The sequence below is a fragment of the Buteo buteo genome, chromosome 22 (genome assembly GCF_964188355.1).
Source record: "Buteo buteo chromosome 22, bButBut1.hap1.1, whole genome shotgun sequence".
NCBI classification, from domain to species: domain Eukaryota; kingdom Metazoa; phylum Chordata; class Aves; order Accipitriformes; family Accipitridae; genus Buteo; species Buteo buteo.
The window spans coordinates 22,740,807-22,759,009 of NC_134192.1; the positions used below are offsets into that span (position 1 = coordinate 22,740,807).

An 18,203-nucleotide genomic window follows, 5' to 3' on the forward strand; every position below is an offset into this window, starting at 1 on the left:
CCCGCTGTCAGAACTGCACTATACTCAACCACAGAAAAGTTTCACCAGTTCCAAAATTTAATACATCTACCAAAAACTAAAAAAAAAAAACCAAAAAACCAAACCAAAACCAAAACAAAAAACCCTCTTAGCCAAATCTCAACACCAGATTTATAAGTTTGGCCAGTGTTTTTGCACTGTCTGAAGTCAGTGATAATTCCATAGTTCTCAAAAGCTAGGGTACTCACCCAAACACTCCTGGCCAAGATTCAGCTAAGCCACTTTTCCTACAAGTTTCACTGTACTAGATTTTGCTGTATACATTTACACAAATCTGGACATTTTGGCTATACAGGTCTAAAAAAATGCCAAATCAATGCCACCTTTAACATGAAAGGAAGAGAGTTGCTCAGTGTTAAGCACCACATAACATAACACTGTTATCTGAACAGCACATTTACTAGACACTTTATATTCTGTAAAGCCTATGGCATTCTATATAAAAGCAAGGACTCTTAAAATAAGAGGCTATGACAGCTGACCATTTTGTACATGTGTTTTTGTATGACAGCATTGCTGTTACTGTTATAACATAATAAATGTCATTACAAAACCGGAGTGATCTAAAAAGCTTAACCTGACTTGCACCAATTCCCACACTACAACTTAAAGCTTCATCCCTGCAAGGTGGTAAACACTTGGCTCTTACTCCTGTAGTTACAGTCTTGCAAAAAATTCAGTGCGCACTTTCCTCAAGGCTCTGTGAAAACATAAATGCATTCTTAGCTCAAAGTCCGCCACAAATATCACCCAGAAATGGAAAAAAAAAAGCTGTTAAACACTGTTTTATCTCATAGAGATTAATGTTTGTGGTAGCACTGATGAGAATCTCTCGTAAGATTTTATTTTTTGTGGAAAGCCTTAATCAAATACACCCTAATGTTATCAAAAGCAATGTAGAAATCTAGCAACACATTTTATCACGAGGTAAGAGATGACACAAATATTACAAACATCTTTCTTTTTAATTCCTTTACTGTGGAAAGAAAACGATAGAAAAGAAAATGTGATTCCTGTGCTGCACAATTTATTCATGTGTCACTAGCAGGCTATTCCATACACTTATTGAAATTCTAGGGAAAGCAATAATTCATATCAATTAATTGGATATGTCAGTTCTAATTAGTCCACAAAGGCTAGGCAAGTATCCTTAGGAGACCACAGGGTACCTCCATGTTGCTGCAAACAAATCAAGTACCCAAATCTTGGCTAGTTTGTGGCTTGGGACGCAAGAGAGCTTACACAGAGCACTTCAGAGTATTGGACCAAGGCAGCAGGGGAAGGAGATTGAAAAACAAAAGCTGGCCTTCCTGCTTTTTTTGCGGTCCACTGGTTTTGGCAAACTAGACTACTGTGCAATAAAGGATGCCTTCTGAAACACAAAGAAATCAAAGCAAAAGGAGCAATAAACATCCACTTAACACTAACATGCAATGTTACAGCCCCTGGTTTCAACAGAAACAACCATGAAGTGAAACAGAGCATTCCTATATAGGTTTTTCTTTTATTATTGTGCAGGGAAAATATCCATTCCTTTATCCCTAGTAGTAGTTGTGATCACTATTGTCAGCCTTGAAGAAACTGAACATCCAGAAAGATTGAAGTTAGAAATAAAAACATTGTCTTCCAGATCTAAACCTCAAAAGAAATCTAAGTGATGTCAGAAAGGAATGTACCATTAACACTCCGTAAACCAGGGGTAGAAGAATATACATAAATTATAATATATACCAACACTATTTGGACTGAATTTCAGCCAGTATTTTCCCTCCTGCCCTGGTCTACAGCATTGGACATGCATGGTTTTTCAGTACCATATCATTAGCCTACCTATTCATTTGCATAAATTTCTGCTATTGCATTGGCCTAATAAGTAGCAATACAATTTAATTCTACATATTATGGTGTGCTGTTCTCTACCAGTGAGTGACGGTAACTCATAATATGAAAAGGGATAAAACATTCATTGACAGAATACCACTGAGTTTACCCAGACACATAACCAGACATAAAATACAGTAATGGATTATTATAAAAGGATTATTTTATAAGTTTATAAATGGAAATAAGTACATTTATTTTTCAGAAGCATGCAGTAGTTCCTGTAGTAGCCTATTCACCAGCCTAGCCTGCAATGGATTAGGAACCTCATTCTCACTGGTACTTAAACAGATGCATTTTCAGAAGAAAATTATAAGCTTTGAAAGAGATTTAACACTTTGAATAGAACATGTTTCTCCCTATTTTGTGAAAAAGAATTATTGTGTGACAAGACAAAATCTTTCAACCGTGTCAAAAGACAGGAAAAACAAAAGTCTATTTTCTCTCATTAGTCTGTTAATATTGTCTTGCTCTACTGGCAACTAATGTACATAAATTCAAGGAATTAAAATAGGAGTCAATACAGCAAATTTGTATTTTTCCTGACTTTTTTTTTTTTTAACATAAACCCAGCCTTAAGTAGGAAGAATACAGAAATACTTATGGCTGGAAGTACTTCAACTGAAGTTTGATAGCCTAACACCACAAAGACTGGATGCATTACTTGTGGAAAAGATTTAGACATGGTCTACCAGAATTCACCCAACCTGCAGTCCACTCGCTGCTCTCTCTTCCCCTTCTGGACTGTATGCAGGTAGCTGAAATTTGACTACAATGCAGCCAACCTCCATTCTTCTATTTCTACTATATACACATCATCTTATGACAACAGACCACATACATATTGGAATTCCTGAATAGGACCATTTCCAATCTGTGTTTAGCTATGCAATATGCAGACATCACATAACCAGAGGGTTCCGTGCCTTCATGAGAGGTTACGTGGCCTTGACTGCTAAGGTACGGTTGCTGTACAAGAATGATAAATTCATATAGGATAAAGTTTTCAACAGAACTCAAGCCTAAGTTTCTAGTGCAACTTAACACACAGAACAAATTTGTAAGTCACTTAGGTTCTAAATTCCCTGGAAAACAATCTTGTGCTTGGATACCTCTGAAAATTTTACATACTAAGCTTTTATACTACTGTTGGTGGTACTGCTACAGTATTCCAAAATATTCTTACTGTGCAAACAATAGTCTTGGAAACCATGTGCTACAATGGAATAATTAGTGTAGAGGTAGTGGTCCTTGAAGAGAAAACTGAGGAGATAAAGAAACATCACCCTCTACCTCATTCTCTACTTGTATCAGCTCACATAGCTGCCTCTATTTCTGGTAAGGGAATGCTGGGTCATGTCACAAAGAAAGAATTTCATTTGTACTAGGTAGTCAACACAAATAAAACATAATTATATTCAAGGTTCTCCTTTATCAGCATACCAGCTTAGCAAGACCTTGAATTTCTTACTTCTTACCAGTAAGACAAAGCCATCATGCATGCATATATGTAAAATACCTGTACTTTAGGCTACTGCGAACCATTTGTACAAACTTAATTATCTTCCTTCAATGTCCTGACCTTAAAAGATTTTTAAAAATGCAAAAATTGGCAACAGACTTTAAAAAGAAGAAAAACAACAGACAATTCTTAAAATAGTTTATTTTTCCAAATTGCATGATTTGAAAGGCTAAAAAAGAATGAAACAGCTAATTAGACTAAGCAAAAGATGATACATCCTTTCTAATATGTGGAATAATTAACTAACCCATTCAATAGTATTAATTTAATGGTTTGGCATAGCATACTAAATAGCACTGGATTGCCAAAAGTTGAACTTCTTTTCCAATTGAGATTAATAAAGCTCTCTGGATGCATATATGTTTGTATATACAAAAATAATGTATGTGCCAGGTTCCTCATTATACTGAGGAGATGGAATATCTCTTCATTTCTCACTAAGAGAGATGGCATTCCATTTCAAAGAAAGATTTACTTCCATCTATTTAAGCATCAATACATATATTTAAAATAAGATTTCAGCCTAGAATAATTACCTCTGAATAACCTTTGAAATATGGGGGGAAAATAAATATCTGACATACCAAATGACTTGTTAAAAATGAAACTTGATTACATATCGGATAAAGTAAGAAAAAAATACTTTCCATTATACAAACAGTATTGACAAATCAAGAAGCATATCAGCAGAAAGACAGACTAAAAGGATCTCAGGAGAGATCATTGTAGGTATGGCCATTAAAAAGTAGTACTAATTTAAGTAGTATTAATTAAATTTTAATTCAGAAGAAACAACCTTATCAGTAGATACAGAGACAGCTATGAAAGACTGGCTGCTTCGTCTTCAGCATCACATACTTCAAAACAAATGATTGCAAACTGCTTTCCATCTGACCAACAAAATAATTTTACTGTCGTAATTTTGTTGAAGAGATGCCTAGTAAAGAAATATGTTAGAAAAATGTTAGAAAAAATGCATGTGTGTTTGCTAGCTATGTCCCATACACTGTTTAAAAAAAAAGTAGTAAAAATGCAAGCAAATTAAACTCATGCCAGTTGTTATAAACATGTTGACCCACAGGTGACTTTATTTTGCCTTCTAGCAGAAAAACTATCATGCTTGGTTTGCTAGCTTTTGCAGTAACTGCATTGAGAGAAATTTTCTAATCTTCATTTCTCCTTGAATGCTATCACAGCACACTGACTAATTTCACTAGCTGAATGCCTATGAATTAACAGTACTTTTAATTACTTTAGATACAATCTATATTTGAGCATGCTTTTCATTTTACATTCATTTTTCTTCCATTCATTATCAAAGTCTTTCTTCCCACTAGACTGTTTATATTTTAATTTGTGCAGGCTTTAACAACACACTGACTCCAATACTGTCCTAATTAAATTAAATTTACTTGCATAGATTTGAACAGCAACCCCTGTTGACCTCAAAAGTACTCCTTTTTCTTCTTTCCAATATATTTTACTGTCTATCAAAGAATTGTTTTCCCCAGGCCCTATTACTTCTTCAGAGTTAGCCTTCGTGCAACTAGTCTTCCAATACATATCCAGATTAGTACTTCAGCTTTAATAAAACTACAGTCCAAATCCTAAATGGCCTGTACTTTTTAGTCCATAGATGTTATTTAGGTCACTTCAAATAAATAATTGCAGAGCAGCTTCTGACCACACTAGTAAGATAGGACTTTGATGTTTAAGATAAGATTTTTTTTCCGCACAGCCATCATTCCCAATTTTCTTCTTAATTAAAACACTACTCAAAAATGTCTTTCTAGAATGGTCAAAGAATCAAAGCTGAAAGTATGGTTCACCTATGACTTTTTTTTTTTAGATAGTCCTTTCCACTTTTTAGATAGGATTCTCATATGTAATGCCTAGTTAAAGAAAGCTCCAAATTCAGCTTTCTTTCAAAAGAAAAATTACTACTATGTACAATCACAGATCATCTCTCTTCTGATTTTATTCAGAAATAATATGATGGTTTGAATCAGTTAACCAAGACATAATATTAGTGGGGGTTTTTTCATGTTTATTTTGCGAAGCAGATATAAAATCATATCAAGGGCAAATGCATAGAGGCAAACCTTCCCTGCCTTCAGTAATTTGCATTTGAGAGCCTAGCTAATAGGTGCTTTAGGACAGTGAAGAAAAAAACACATTAGGTGCCTCCTTTATTATTTTGTTTTCTCTTGCACTTACAACTCTCATTATGGGTCAGCATTTAGTTATGTATATGCTGTGTAATGGTTTGCATCGCTGTGACAGAAGCAGAGGCATTGCTCTTTGATGTGTAACCTCATCAAACAACTATTCCCCATCCCCCCAAAAGCCAGTGGGCTGACGGCCAGGCCCTTAGGGAGCACATATGGAAAATATGGCATCGCAACATGCACTTTCAGTGTGTTCCAAGAGCTTGAGCTAAGACAGTCAAATTTCTGTTGGTTTCCTGAAGCAACATAGCTATTTTGCAGCTAAACTCATGACCAATGTGCAGCTGAATTCCTGATGCATCACTGAGCCTAAGCTTACCTGAGAGATTTCTACAGTACATTGGAGATGCTTCTGTTTAAAGCGTTACACAACCCATCTAGCTAAGATGGAGCGGAACATCCTGCTAATACTGCCTGGAAGAAATAGTTCATGTCACTTGGACACTGCCACTTGCCAAACAGAAATCAATTAAGAAATCCATGTACGGGGGAAAAAAAAATAAAAAAAAAAAAAATAAAAAAAAAATCAATGTTCATTGACATGGCCCAGTGAGTGGATGATATGCATGGTACAAAGTAGTCCTGACATATATTGATATAAACAGGAATGCAGCTATCCATGATCCAGAGAGGAAGAAAACACAGTGTGGAGCATTGTGGATGCAATGCCAGCATGGGAGTGGGAACATGTACCATGCTGAATGGGGCAAACGGAGGGACAGAAGGAGAGAACAAACTATTGCACCTGCTGTTAGCACCCCCCCACATATGCAAGTTTAGATCAGATTGTCTGAATTCATGTTTTCCCCTCAGTTTTTTTCATAACAAGCTTTGAAACAAAATTTTTAAAGTATACGTATATGTGAATCTACAAATATACATACTTTGTACTCTACGCACCCTGTCCATATATACAAACACACACACGATGCATTGATGTCTTACTGACCAGTGCTGTATTCTGGCTGCCCAGAAACTGTATGAAGTTTGCTTATAATATAACTCAGGAAATCAGGGGTAAAATGACATGCTCCTTAAGACATTCCAATTCAAATATTTTCTTAGATATTAGTTCCTGTTTAGTGGCATAAGCACAACACAGATACCCATATACCCCCTTTTTTTAAATAAGGTCTTTCCTCTGTTTTTTCAGACTAGCTAGTCTAAAAATCCATTACAGTGATGAACTCCAATTCACACTTTCCATTGATCACTTAACCAGCAGTCAGATTTTAGTGCAATATTCTACTACGTTTCAAGATTTAGCACAGAATAAGAATATAATCATAATATTTTAGAAGTGTATTTCAGTTCTTAATAATGGCAGCATCAGATCTCCTACAATTCAATTATTGCCATTATTTAAAAGAATTAAGAGAAATTCTTAATGATGCTTTTTGGTTACATAGATTAAAATTCCTATAAATTATTACAGATTAAAACTAGATATTATACTTAGTCTTGTAAAACTTCTACTTGTGATCCTGGCTCAGTAAGAAGCTGCAAGAATTGAAGAATGTGTTGTGCATAGCAGCAAAGCAGGAATGTCAGGAGCAAGAGAATACCCCCAAGAGCAGAGCCGCAGGCAGCAGTCTCTCAGCAGAAAGCACATGGAATGGGCAGGAAGATAAAAATTTAGAAGCAGAAAAAAAAAAACAAACCAGGCGTTTTAGAGGCAGAGTGAGAAAGGAAGGGTAAGGGCTTAAAGGCAGGAGGCTAAATAAATGATACCAGTAGCTGGAAAGCCCTCATCCTGCTTTAAAAGAAAAAATAAGGTCATGAGACAGCACAGTAAGAGAAGAGCTGCACTATTGACCAGCAGCAGGTCCAGCATTTAAGAGATACAGTTTCTTTGCTTAAAAAAGAAAAAATAATAACAATACTAAAAAAAATCTGCAAGGGTCCTCCTAATGGGCACACTTGACTGAAGGGCATTCTATTTGCAGAAGAAACTTCTTGGGTCTGCTATTTCTGACTAATGTCAGGGCATGGCACTGCATTGTTCTTTAGATAATGTAACATTGTGGGGTACTTACGTTCCTTTTAGGTGGAAAACAATGCTTCAGAGGAAAAACTCATGAGTTTCATTTTAAGTGTTTCCAAAACACCAAAGTTTGTTGGGTTATGCAGTATGTATCAGTTTACAGGTATGGCCTTTCTCTGATTTGACATACATGTTATTTAGGCTGTAAGAGTAGATCTCAAGCTACATTAAGTATTTTTTGTAATTAGAAGTACTTGCAAGAAGCATTTGCACAATAAAAGGTACTTCATACTGCTTTTTTCTTAGATCGAGTGCATTTTTCCCTGCTTGTTTCCAATTTTACTACTAAGTGCCAGTTTTCCCGTTGGAGACAATTTATCTTATCAAACTCCCACAGGACAACCTAGTTTGTACAAAAGCAGAACTGATAAAGAACTAAAATACTAGGACTGTCATATGTAATTTACCTATGTAATTTTACTATTTTCCTTTTTGTATTTTCAATACCCTTTCACCTGTTCACCTACACAAAGTTATGTTTTCTTCAGAATTAAGCTAATACATTGCATTTTATTAGCTGGTAGGAATTAAATAACAGAGGAAAAAAAGAATTTTCTGGTATCAAATACTTTAAGAGGCTAACTGAATTAATAACCTGTTATATGAAAAAAACCTGTGTTCTTCCAAATTTGGATGCTTGCAGGTTGCTAAAAAAACCCCAACTTTAAATTAACACACGTGTCTGTACTTCAGCTAAAGTCAATTTTACCATTCCAATGTTGTCTCAAAGCTCATTTTAAACAGTCTTCCAGTCCAATTAGCATTACCTTCTGGCTTCTTAGTACCATCCTTTTGAATGCTGGCATGGTTAAAACACTCAGGTCTACTTGGTTTAATATAGTGTGGCAAATGTCAGTGAAATACGAGGGCATATGGCATATAATTACAGAACCATATGGATGCCAGCAGTGATAGTCAACAGTATTTGAATGCAAGACCAAGAAAGTTAGAGGAAAAGCAATAAAAGACCATCATACATAATCATAAAATGGATATATATAGTTTCTTTAGAGCTCAAAGAAGCCTATACATGTCTGTCCTTTAATGAAGCAAAGCCACTGTGTCTGTGCAAGCATATAGCTGTAGAGTGCAGTCCACATTATTTTAGTTTTGGTTTGGAAATTTATAAACCAGATTAGTAAAACGAGTGATGCAAGAAATCACTTACCAATGCACATAGCAGATCAACTGCTTCCAGTATCAGTTCTTGGTGGCCAATGCGAGTGACTCCCAGTTCCTCAAGCTCTTGATGAGTGATGTGTAGCAGCTGTTCGCCATTGATCTTTTCTCTTTCAAAATTTTTTATGTATTGTTGGAGGCAATCATCAAGGCCTATTTAAAAAAGCCAACAATGCATAGTCAGGGAACAGAGACAAACAATCATAATTCTGTAATACACAAATATAGAAATTTCATGGGAATGCAAGTATAATTCCTTGTTTAAATCTATTATGGAAAATGTGAAAAAAAATATAATTTAACTTACATAGTATAGAGCATACTACTAAGGACAAAAGTTTATATTACTGACATTATTTTCAATGTTCTTAAACATTTTAATACCGATTTTAAACCTTCATGGCACTTATTAGGGAGACAGAAGAAGGACAAAGAAGCACAGAGAGTGACATTATAGAAAAACTTTTTCTTATGATGTCATGAAGACCTAAATATCAGTTTAGCTTATGATAAGGAGCATATTCTTCCTGGTACTCCTCTTGTAGGACTCTTCAAAGTCACACGGTGTGGCTATCACTCATTAGGAAAAGTATTTTTCACGCTCGGTAACCACCTACACTAACTCTGCTATACCCAGTGCCAAGTTTTTGTTTGTTTGTTTGGTTGGTTTTGGTTTGTTGGGGGTTTTTTTAAGTCAAACTATCCAACTTTCTGAAACACAATAACATACAAATGGTTTTGTTACAAACGCTTCAATTAATAATACAACTCCGCCCATGCACAAAGAATTACTCCATTTCACCCTGAAACTTGATATGGTAAGAATAACAGATTTGGTAGCTGCCACATTATTCTATTTGTCAGATCAGAGAAGGGAGTGATTAACAACATAAGTTGAAATATTTTTCATTTCTCCAAATCTATTTCAGAACCACACATGCTTTAAGTTTCCAGCTAGAACAGTTAGTTGCACACAACTCTTCACTGTTGAAAGCTATGTAAGGTTACGCAGAGCTCCCTCAAGGACTCTGTCTAGAATTGTACTAGATTCAATGGAAACCTGATACGCATATCATTTTCTGAAGACCTACAAAAATTCAGCTTCAATAATTTAACCTACTAAGTAGAGTAAGTAGAACACTTTGATTCTTAATTATTTGTCATACAGTGAAGCAACTAAACCTAAAATCCATAAAAAGTACAGATGTCCAGAAACCACAGAATTAACTAAGTCGCGCATTTAAGGAAGATAGAGCTTTGAAATACCATAATTTCTGCATGCAGCTTTCTATTAAATACACATGAAGTTACCAGTATGGTTAAATGAAGCAGAAAATGTGTATGCAAGCGCTAAGAAAACACAATGTATATAAAGAAAAGGAAAGCAATAGGCATACAAACAATATTGTTCCCATTTGTCTGTTTGAAAGTTCTCACATATGCAATATAAACAGAAATAAAGCAAAAGTTAATGTTCTCTTCATTTCCTTGATTATTAATGTAAGGGAACAGACAATTCTATCATGGATCTTAGTATCTTTTAGAAGAGAAATTTGTAGTTATTTTAACATTTTTTGAACCACAGTGGTCCTTTTAAGTAACCAGATGATACAGTTTGGCAATGATGAACAGAAGTATATTCCTCTAAATTAGTACAGGAATGGTAAATGAGTTAAACAAGAGGATGAAGGAAGTCCACTGAAAACATTAGAAAAGTACATTACTGTCTATTACTCCATTTCTAAGCATACCTTCTTAGATAATATTAAGTGATTTAATTTGATCTAATAAAATTGGTCTCTTCCATTGTAATGGAAACTATTAGCTAAACACATTACTAACATGCAACACCCCAGCCTGACTGAATTAGTTAGCGTCCAGAAACAAATTTCTAAAAGTTATAGGAGGACTTGGTCAGAATAACCAAACCACCTGCTTGGGAAGTAAAAGCTTGTGGAAACTGAAGTCAGAAAATGTGGAATTTAAAATTATCCTGTAGCCAAAAATAGTTGACATTGTCCATGGTTTTCTATTCTCAGGTTTTTAGAGTATCTGAGAAAGAGAGATCTGACACCTTATATTTGGCATGCTGAATATTACCACATTAAGTCTCAATTAAGCCAACATAATTCAGCTGAGACATGAGGACCGAGATGACACAAGAATTGAATAAAACGAAACAATGTTTTTGCCTTCTGTTCCATAAAAACAAAGGGATACATTGCAGTTTCCTTTCATTAACTTATCTTTCACAATTATTCACTCATTTACACTGTAAACTGGTAGTCCTAAGTTGTGTTACAGTGCTTATTTACCATTTACCAAGTAACATGCACAACTTTATGGTCACTTATACATAAATCCCATACAAAACTAGATAAGTGATAAGTCATATTTTACATTGTTATTCATAAGTATGAGGTAGTTTGGGGGTTTGGGTTTGTTTGGGAGGTTTTTTGTTGGTTTTTTTTTGGGGGGGTGGGGGTGGTTTTGTTGTTTGTTTGTTTTAACTGAAATCAGCAGTCTGTTTGTAACTAATGCCTAAGTCTTTTCTCTGTTCCAGAATGGTCTGCAAACAGGAGGCTATTTCTCTGCATCTATTCATAGTTTTAAATGATTTAATGAATGATTTCATGTAATTATATATCAGTATGGATGGGTTGAAAACTGGTCACTGCAAGTTCTGCATTTATTATTTAACATTTGAAATTCAGAGCCATTACACATTTCTGTTCCCTGCTTGCTCAAGAACAATTCTTAGAAATTATTTCAAAGCAAATTCCAAAACTCATGCATTCCAGATTTGCTTTTACTGAATATTTGCCTAAAACTCATCTGAAAAAGTCACTGAAACTGATACCATAAATTAAATTATTTTGAAAAAAAGTGAAAAAAAAATCAATTTAAAAATTTAGTATCAGTGGCCACAAATAAGCATTGGTAGTATTCAGAAAAATTTAGAGAATACCAAATGAACATGACATCCTATGAAAACTGTGTAGTCAGGTGTATTAAATGTGCCTTTGTGCCAGGGAGAATGTATGACAGAAGAACAAAATATGAAATTTGTATTACTCATTCTGCTCTGTAATAGCTCCCCAGGGCATCTTTAGAAGGCATTTACTTAATGGTGCAAACAGTATGGCAGTTGACAACAGAATACAGAAATATATCATTAAAGAACCAGGCTGTCTCATAGCATGACAGCATCTAATAAATACACACAAAAAAAGAAATATTTGTCCATTGCTCTCTGCTTTTCTGTCTATCTAGGAGCTAGGTATCGTATTCCATTATTCCTTTTCTTGTGATGTAAGATTTTGTATTTGATAAGTGTGAGGTGTTACAAAGCTAGAATTTAGCTATCAGTAGTTTCATTCTTTATTATCATGGCTATAATTGGTTTTAGCATGAAAATATCAAAGATGCAATTACAGAGAGCACAGAATGAGATCATTTTGACTCACCAAAGCCAAATGGAATATTTATTTCCTCAAGCCACTTAGGCCTCATTACTGCTCTTTATGCAATTTTCTCGATATAATTTCTGTTTACAGATATGACTTAAATTAGTTAAGATTCATAACTACAAAGAAGTAAGGGGCATTAACTCTGTTTTATATATAAGTAAATAAAATTAAGCCACTATTCCCAAGTTACAGTGTGAGACTTAGGCAAGAAACAGAGGCTTGCAGTTCTGCTTCTGCACATTCTTACTTTTTTGGGGTACAGTTTATAACGGACTAATGTATCCTTCATAGTGCAATAAATTAATTCGAAGAAAAGGGTTTAAACACGTATGCTTTATTTTAAAGCTGAGACATTATTTTAAAGGATGAGACAACATCAATGATGAGAAATCTGCTATGTTGTCTGATTCCATTTGTAAGCAAAAGAAGCCGTATTCCATCCACATGGGCTAGGAAAACTTTATCTCTGTATTCAAAAAGTAGAGTAAAACAAGCATGTCTGATATGTTTACTGCAAAATATGATTTTGCAAATAAGGCACGTAATAAATTGCCTAAATCAAGGAAATATGAAAAAGAAAGGAGGCAGAAAAAAGGTAGGGAGAAACATCCAGAAAAGAAAAGCTAGTTAGTTTTAAAATGCTTATTTTCTGAACTGCATAATTAAGAAAAGAGATCATTAAAACAACAAAGCAAACCAACATGTTATAAAAAAAATTCTCTGTAGAGCTAGCTAAAATCAGATTTAAGTATTAACTCTGAGTCAACATTACAAAAGAGATGCTACATATTGTGGGCAATAAGGCCCACTGAAATTAGAATGAATCCTTCCATTGATGTCAACAAACATCAGGTTTGTTTTACATTAGAAGCACAAATATAGTTGCCATGTTACGTAAAGATCTGTCCCTTCTCTCTGGCATTAGACAAGGATTTTAAAAAAAATTACTATAAAACTAAATGAAGGAAAGGTACAGGTTGTTGCCCTCTATGCAGGAAGTCAAATTAATGCAGACAGGGCACCTCTCACAAGGAAGAAATGTGGTGACGATAACTTTGTCAAGTGTGATCCATCACAAAAGAAAAGTAATTTCTAAGTTAAAAAATCTGTCATTTCCAATTTTTCATAAATCTCTCCATAAATTACATTTATTCACTTCTCCTTTTTCATATATTTTAATTGATTTTCGTTACTTATTGTAAACTATGCTGGTTTTGTAACCTATCCTAAAAATTCCTGACCAAATGATGGTTTTGTTCATACTACCTCATTATTCCCAGCAGAAAATACACAGCAGCTGGCTAGAACAACAGAACACGGGCTGTGAAATGGAGGAGTTATGGGGAGGGCAGACAGGAAAGGTCCTTGCCAGTTCAGCTTGTCACAAACATGACTGCTCTCACAAGGTGATTCTTCTGACAGAAGAGGGTATACAAAATGACACGCTCCGTTATAAAAACGCAATGTTGCTTATTCTGCTTTTAGGGTCTAGGATGAAAGAGAGGGAAAACAGCTCAGTGGAAATGCATTTACCACTCCTGACTTCGGCAGTTTAGCACCGGTGCAAGGACGCGTTAGAGTCCACAGGTAGCCCCTTTGGCAAAGAAGTCAAAACCACTTTAAGGGTCTGAGAAAGTTTTTAACATTTTTCCTAATTAAAATAATTTTTAGAATTGAAAGCAAATAGCAGAATACTAAAGTCATAACTACACAAAGGCTTATACACAACAGCAAATTTGAGGTATAGATACAAGTGTCTGTGGAATCTGGGTCTAAAGGACGAAACTTGTAAGTCAATGGAATGATCTCAGTTTGTTCAGAAGGATTACACTTTGGTCTGCCAAGAGCAAATTAATATTCCTATTAATGTATCTCATTTGACTAACAAAAGCTATACAACAATCATATCTCTGTTGCTGCAGAACAGTGACTTGTGAAAAATCAATAAATCAAAATAAAATGGGGACAAACTCAATTTTCAAACATTGTTGTGCTACATGTTGGAGGAAATCCACTAAAGCTGCTGTGTCCTTCAGTGAAGAAAAATGTAAGTGGTGACTGTGCTTGTTTGGGAGGGCAGATATCTTGTATAATATGATCACAGTGCACGACAGGAACACTCTTGCACCAGCACATGCATCTCAGGAGTGGGAGCCAAGTTGTGAGCCACCAGGGTCATCTAATAATTCAAAAGAAAACAGATTGTACTGAAACTACCTCTGGGTGACAAGGATAAAAAAAAAAAAAAAAAAAAAAAGGACAGAAACATTGCAAAGAAGGGAACAGAAAAGGTAAAAGACAACCAGAAACTGTGTGCACTTTGAGAAAAGATATAAAGAGGAAGACTGCTGAAGTAGGTTTGGAACCATCAGAAAAGAAACATATTGTTCGATTCCTCCTGGGTTTTGCAAGTGACCTTGCACATAACCTTCCAAATAAACAGGACTGCACCTGAGACTCCTTGCCTGATTCCACAGTGGCTTCTCTTCCTAGGCAAAGCAACTTGCAAGTCCAGAAAATTAGCTATTCATTAAAAAAATGAAACCCTCATTTCTGTGCTGGAAATTATCTAATTAATTGGGGAAGGCAGCACAAACTTTTGCTCCTGTCACAACCTTCAGTTTACATGTGCAGATCTGCTTAAATATATCCAGTGTTTAGCAGCATCTACAGGCTCAGTCCAAGTAGTAGTTTTTACAGCAAGTGAAGAAGTTGGGGTTTGGTTTTTTTTCCAATAACAGGTGGTATTTTCTACAGAAAGCAATATTTATTAGCTAGCTAGACAGATCTAGAAGAAATTGACTGGGTGGTTAAGAGAGAGAAGTAGGTGGAGATTGCCTGCCTTTTCCTAAATGTAGTTTTATTGAATACACACATCAATTCACATGTGTTCTTGATCAAAACCACCTTTGGTTTATTACATTGGGTTTAGGCACAGTGGATCTTTTCCAATTCTTATATAACTTGTAACAATGAAAATCATCAAGTGGGTATTTTTTGTCAATGACGTTAAAAGCTTTTAAAGAATTATTCAGTCCAAATAAAGAAAAGGCATAATCCTCAGGACCATGTTTACACTAAGCTGACTTTCAAATATCAGCTATTTGTTCTTAAGCCCTTTCAAGAGTTAAAAAAACCCCGTTCAGAGTGCCTAGGATCTTCATAACCCCACAATTCAGAAGGAGACAAAGGGAACATGTCTGAAAATACTCTAAAACACCAAGCTTGGAGCGTTTCAGACCTAAACTTTCCTGAAGATTAGAGTCTATCTAAAAACTAGAGAGCATCATGCAGTATTTTCCATCTTCAAGCCTACTCGTTACGAACCTGATCTACAGCAATAGAGTAGCTAGATTATAAAATTTCATACAAAAACTAAAATAAAAATCTCAATTTATACCATGAATGCACAAACACACAAAAAGGAAAGAATTAAGATTATTCTGAAAAAAAAAAAAAAAAGGAAATCCTTCAATTGTGGCATTATCTGACCTTTAAATGCTTGACTGTGCAAGTATAATGTGTTTAAATGTTGCTTCCCGGATGAGTTTCCTCTGCGTCACTATAATATTCACACAGATACAGATGGATGTTTTAGATGCAAATACAGGCACACTGCTGCTACTCGAATTTACAGATCCATCATCTGCATGAACAGGAACTAGAGCAGGATGAGCTCTTTGAATGAATGTTTCCCAGATGCCGACTGACACCAAAAATGTTGACTTCCATTCCAGGCTTCAAGGTGGATTGAACTTTACTGGACATAAGCCCTTCCACTTGTCTTGGACCACTAGCTAAGCCTGTGCAGGTCCACAAGCTACTTCTCTTGCTCCTATTCTCTTCTCCTGAGAGTGCCAGGCTCCACTTCTGCCCATCAGAGCTCGCCGCAGATATGCTCAAGCACCAGCATCCAGCAGCACTGCTGGGCTCTTGTCCAGCCAGCCCAGATCTCCCGCTCTTGGCTTGTCATTCAGAGGGCTCCCTTCTCCTCAGCCTCTCCCGTCCTCATCCTGCAGCTACATCCCACACGCCAGCCAACGTCACTGGCTCAACAGTCCCAGTTACAAGTATCCTCTCACCCTCCTAATTCTTATCACAAAATTCTCAGGTTTTTTCCCCTAGCGAAATCCTGTATATCTTCAACTCCCTCCATTTACTGCCAGCTTCCATTTCCAGTTGTAACATTTTTTTCTCCGTCCATACTGTCCCTTTTCTTGTATTTGCCATGTGTGAATTAGGCAGCTTCGTCCTCTCTGTAGCAGCAGGGAAGCAGTGTTGTGAGAGCACTGGAGGGAGATGGAAGCTTCCAACCTCGGTTCCTCTTCTCTCCCCAGAACAGGGCAGAGCTTCACTTGCAACAACAGATCTCCTCAGCCACAAGCGCCTTTTATAAAAGGGACATAATTCTCAAGAAATGTAAAAATCTGTAGCAAGTTTCTAAGCATATGAATACCCTTTTTCCCCCCTCCAAAGTGTCCTCTGAATAAGGGCAAACATCACAGCTGCTTTGCTAGCAGTGCGTGTCTGAGACACAAGCCAGCCTCCCAGATTCTATCCCAAATGCAAAACCAATAGGAATACTACATCATCACTAACTTTATTATTTCTTCTTTTTCTTTTTTTTTTTAGCATGGCCAGAGCGATAGGCTTTTTCATAATCTCAGTGTCTATAATTACAAGCTCTTTTTGGCAGCAATTTTCCAAGATAACTATAGCATCAGGACAAAAGCTGTGCTGAAATTATTAATATTTTAAGAGTTCAGGGCATCTGAGAAGGTTTTGTAAGGGGATGTGTCAAGCAATATTAATAAATGAACAAACTGCTGCACTTACAAAATTTGATTTAATGGTGTGCCATCACCCTTAAATTGGCATTCGTATATATGAAGTAAATGACAATAGAGTTCTGCCTTCACTACCTCTGACTGAATAATAGGAAGAGAAGACATTCTAACTTTTTCCTCAAAAATTAACAGGTGTTGTTGAGCTGTGGTATTATCACAGAAGTAATAAACAGCATTTTAAGAAGCCTGCTGGAACTAGACCTGACCTTAAAGATGTTTCTGGAAGAAACTCCAAGAATGTATCACGTTTTCAGACACAAGAGCATGCTCCTTACTGTCACATTTCACAGCAATCTTAACCTCGAAACATGTCACTGATGCTGTTACTAATGAATTTCCCATGAAAGTGATAAAAAACAGAAGTGTCTTTATTAGCTGTCTGGGCTAATGAAGATTTAAGTCTTTCCTTAGCCTCATTAATTTCCTCCTTGATAAACAACAGCCTCCAGTCATTTTTGAAGCAGCATGGTTGAAGAATGACCTGGAAGTGCTAGCAAGCTTCTAAAAGCCAGCACACATTCATCCCTCCCATTTATTTGATTATATGCTTCCACATTCTAGTGTGACTAAGCTGAGAATACTTGGCCCCTGAATCTGTCTTGTTACATTTATTTTAAAAGAGAAATGCTTTGGCCAAATGCAAGGCAAGTACTTCTATTTCCTGCACTGGACTCATGTAACACATTGCTTTACTTTTTCAAGACAGAGTTCGATGAGAATTTCTTCTGGCAGAAGCGCTGGTTCCAACTTAGAGTGGTACCCTTGTACATCTTGCTCCTTGTGCTTTGTACGACTGTGTGGCTATGTAGTGAACTGGGTCAGAAACTGCTCTGTTAACTTCATATCCTTTTTGTTACCAGCTATTTTTAACTTGCACAAACAAGGTGGAATACACCAGTGGATGAAAGAGCAGCTGCTTAAGCTGGCACCACTGCCAAGATACGTGCTTTTTGAGCAACATCATAAGAAAGCCACATCTGATAATTCTTTACT

The 18,203-nt window shown here is 36.0% G+C and overlaps 1 protein-coding gene across 1 annotated transcript in view; it reads right to left on the reverse strand.

Moving 5' to 3' along the window:
• Positions 1–18,203, reverse strand: part of LOC142043039 (connector enhancer of kinase suppressor of ras 2-like) — a 207,787-nt gene that overhangs the window by 125,205 nt on the left and 64,379 nt on the right. Inside the window, exon 2 of the mRNA XM_075053707.1 lies at positions 8,883–9,046. Coding sequence (XP_074909808.1) covers positions 8,883–9,046 — 164 coding nt within the window. The remainder of the gene's footprint in view (positions 1–8,882; positions 9,047–18,203) is intronic.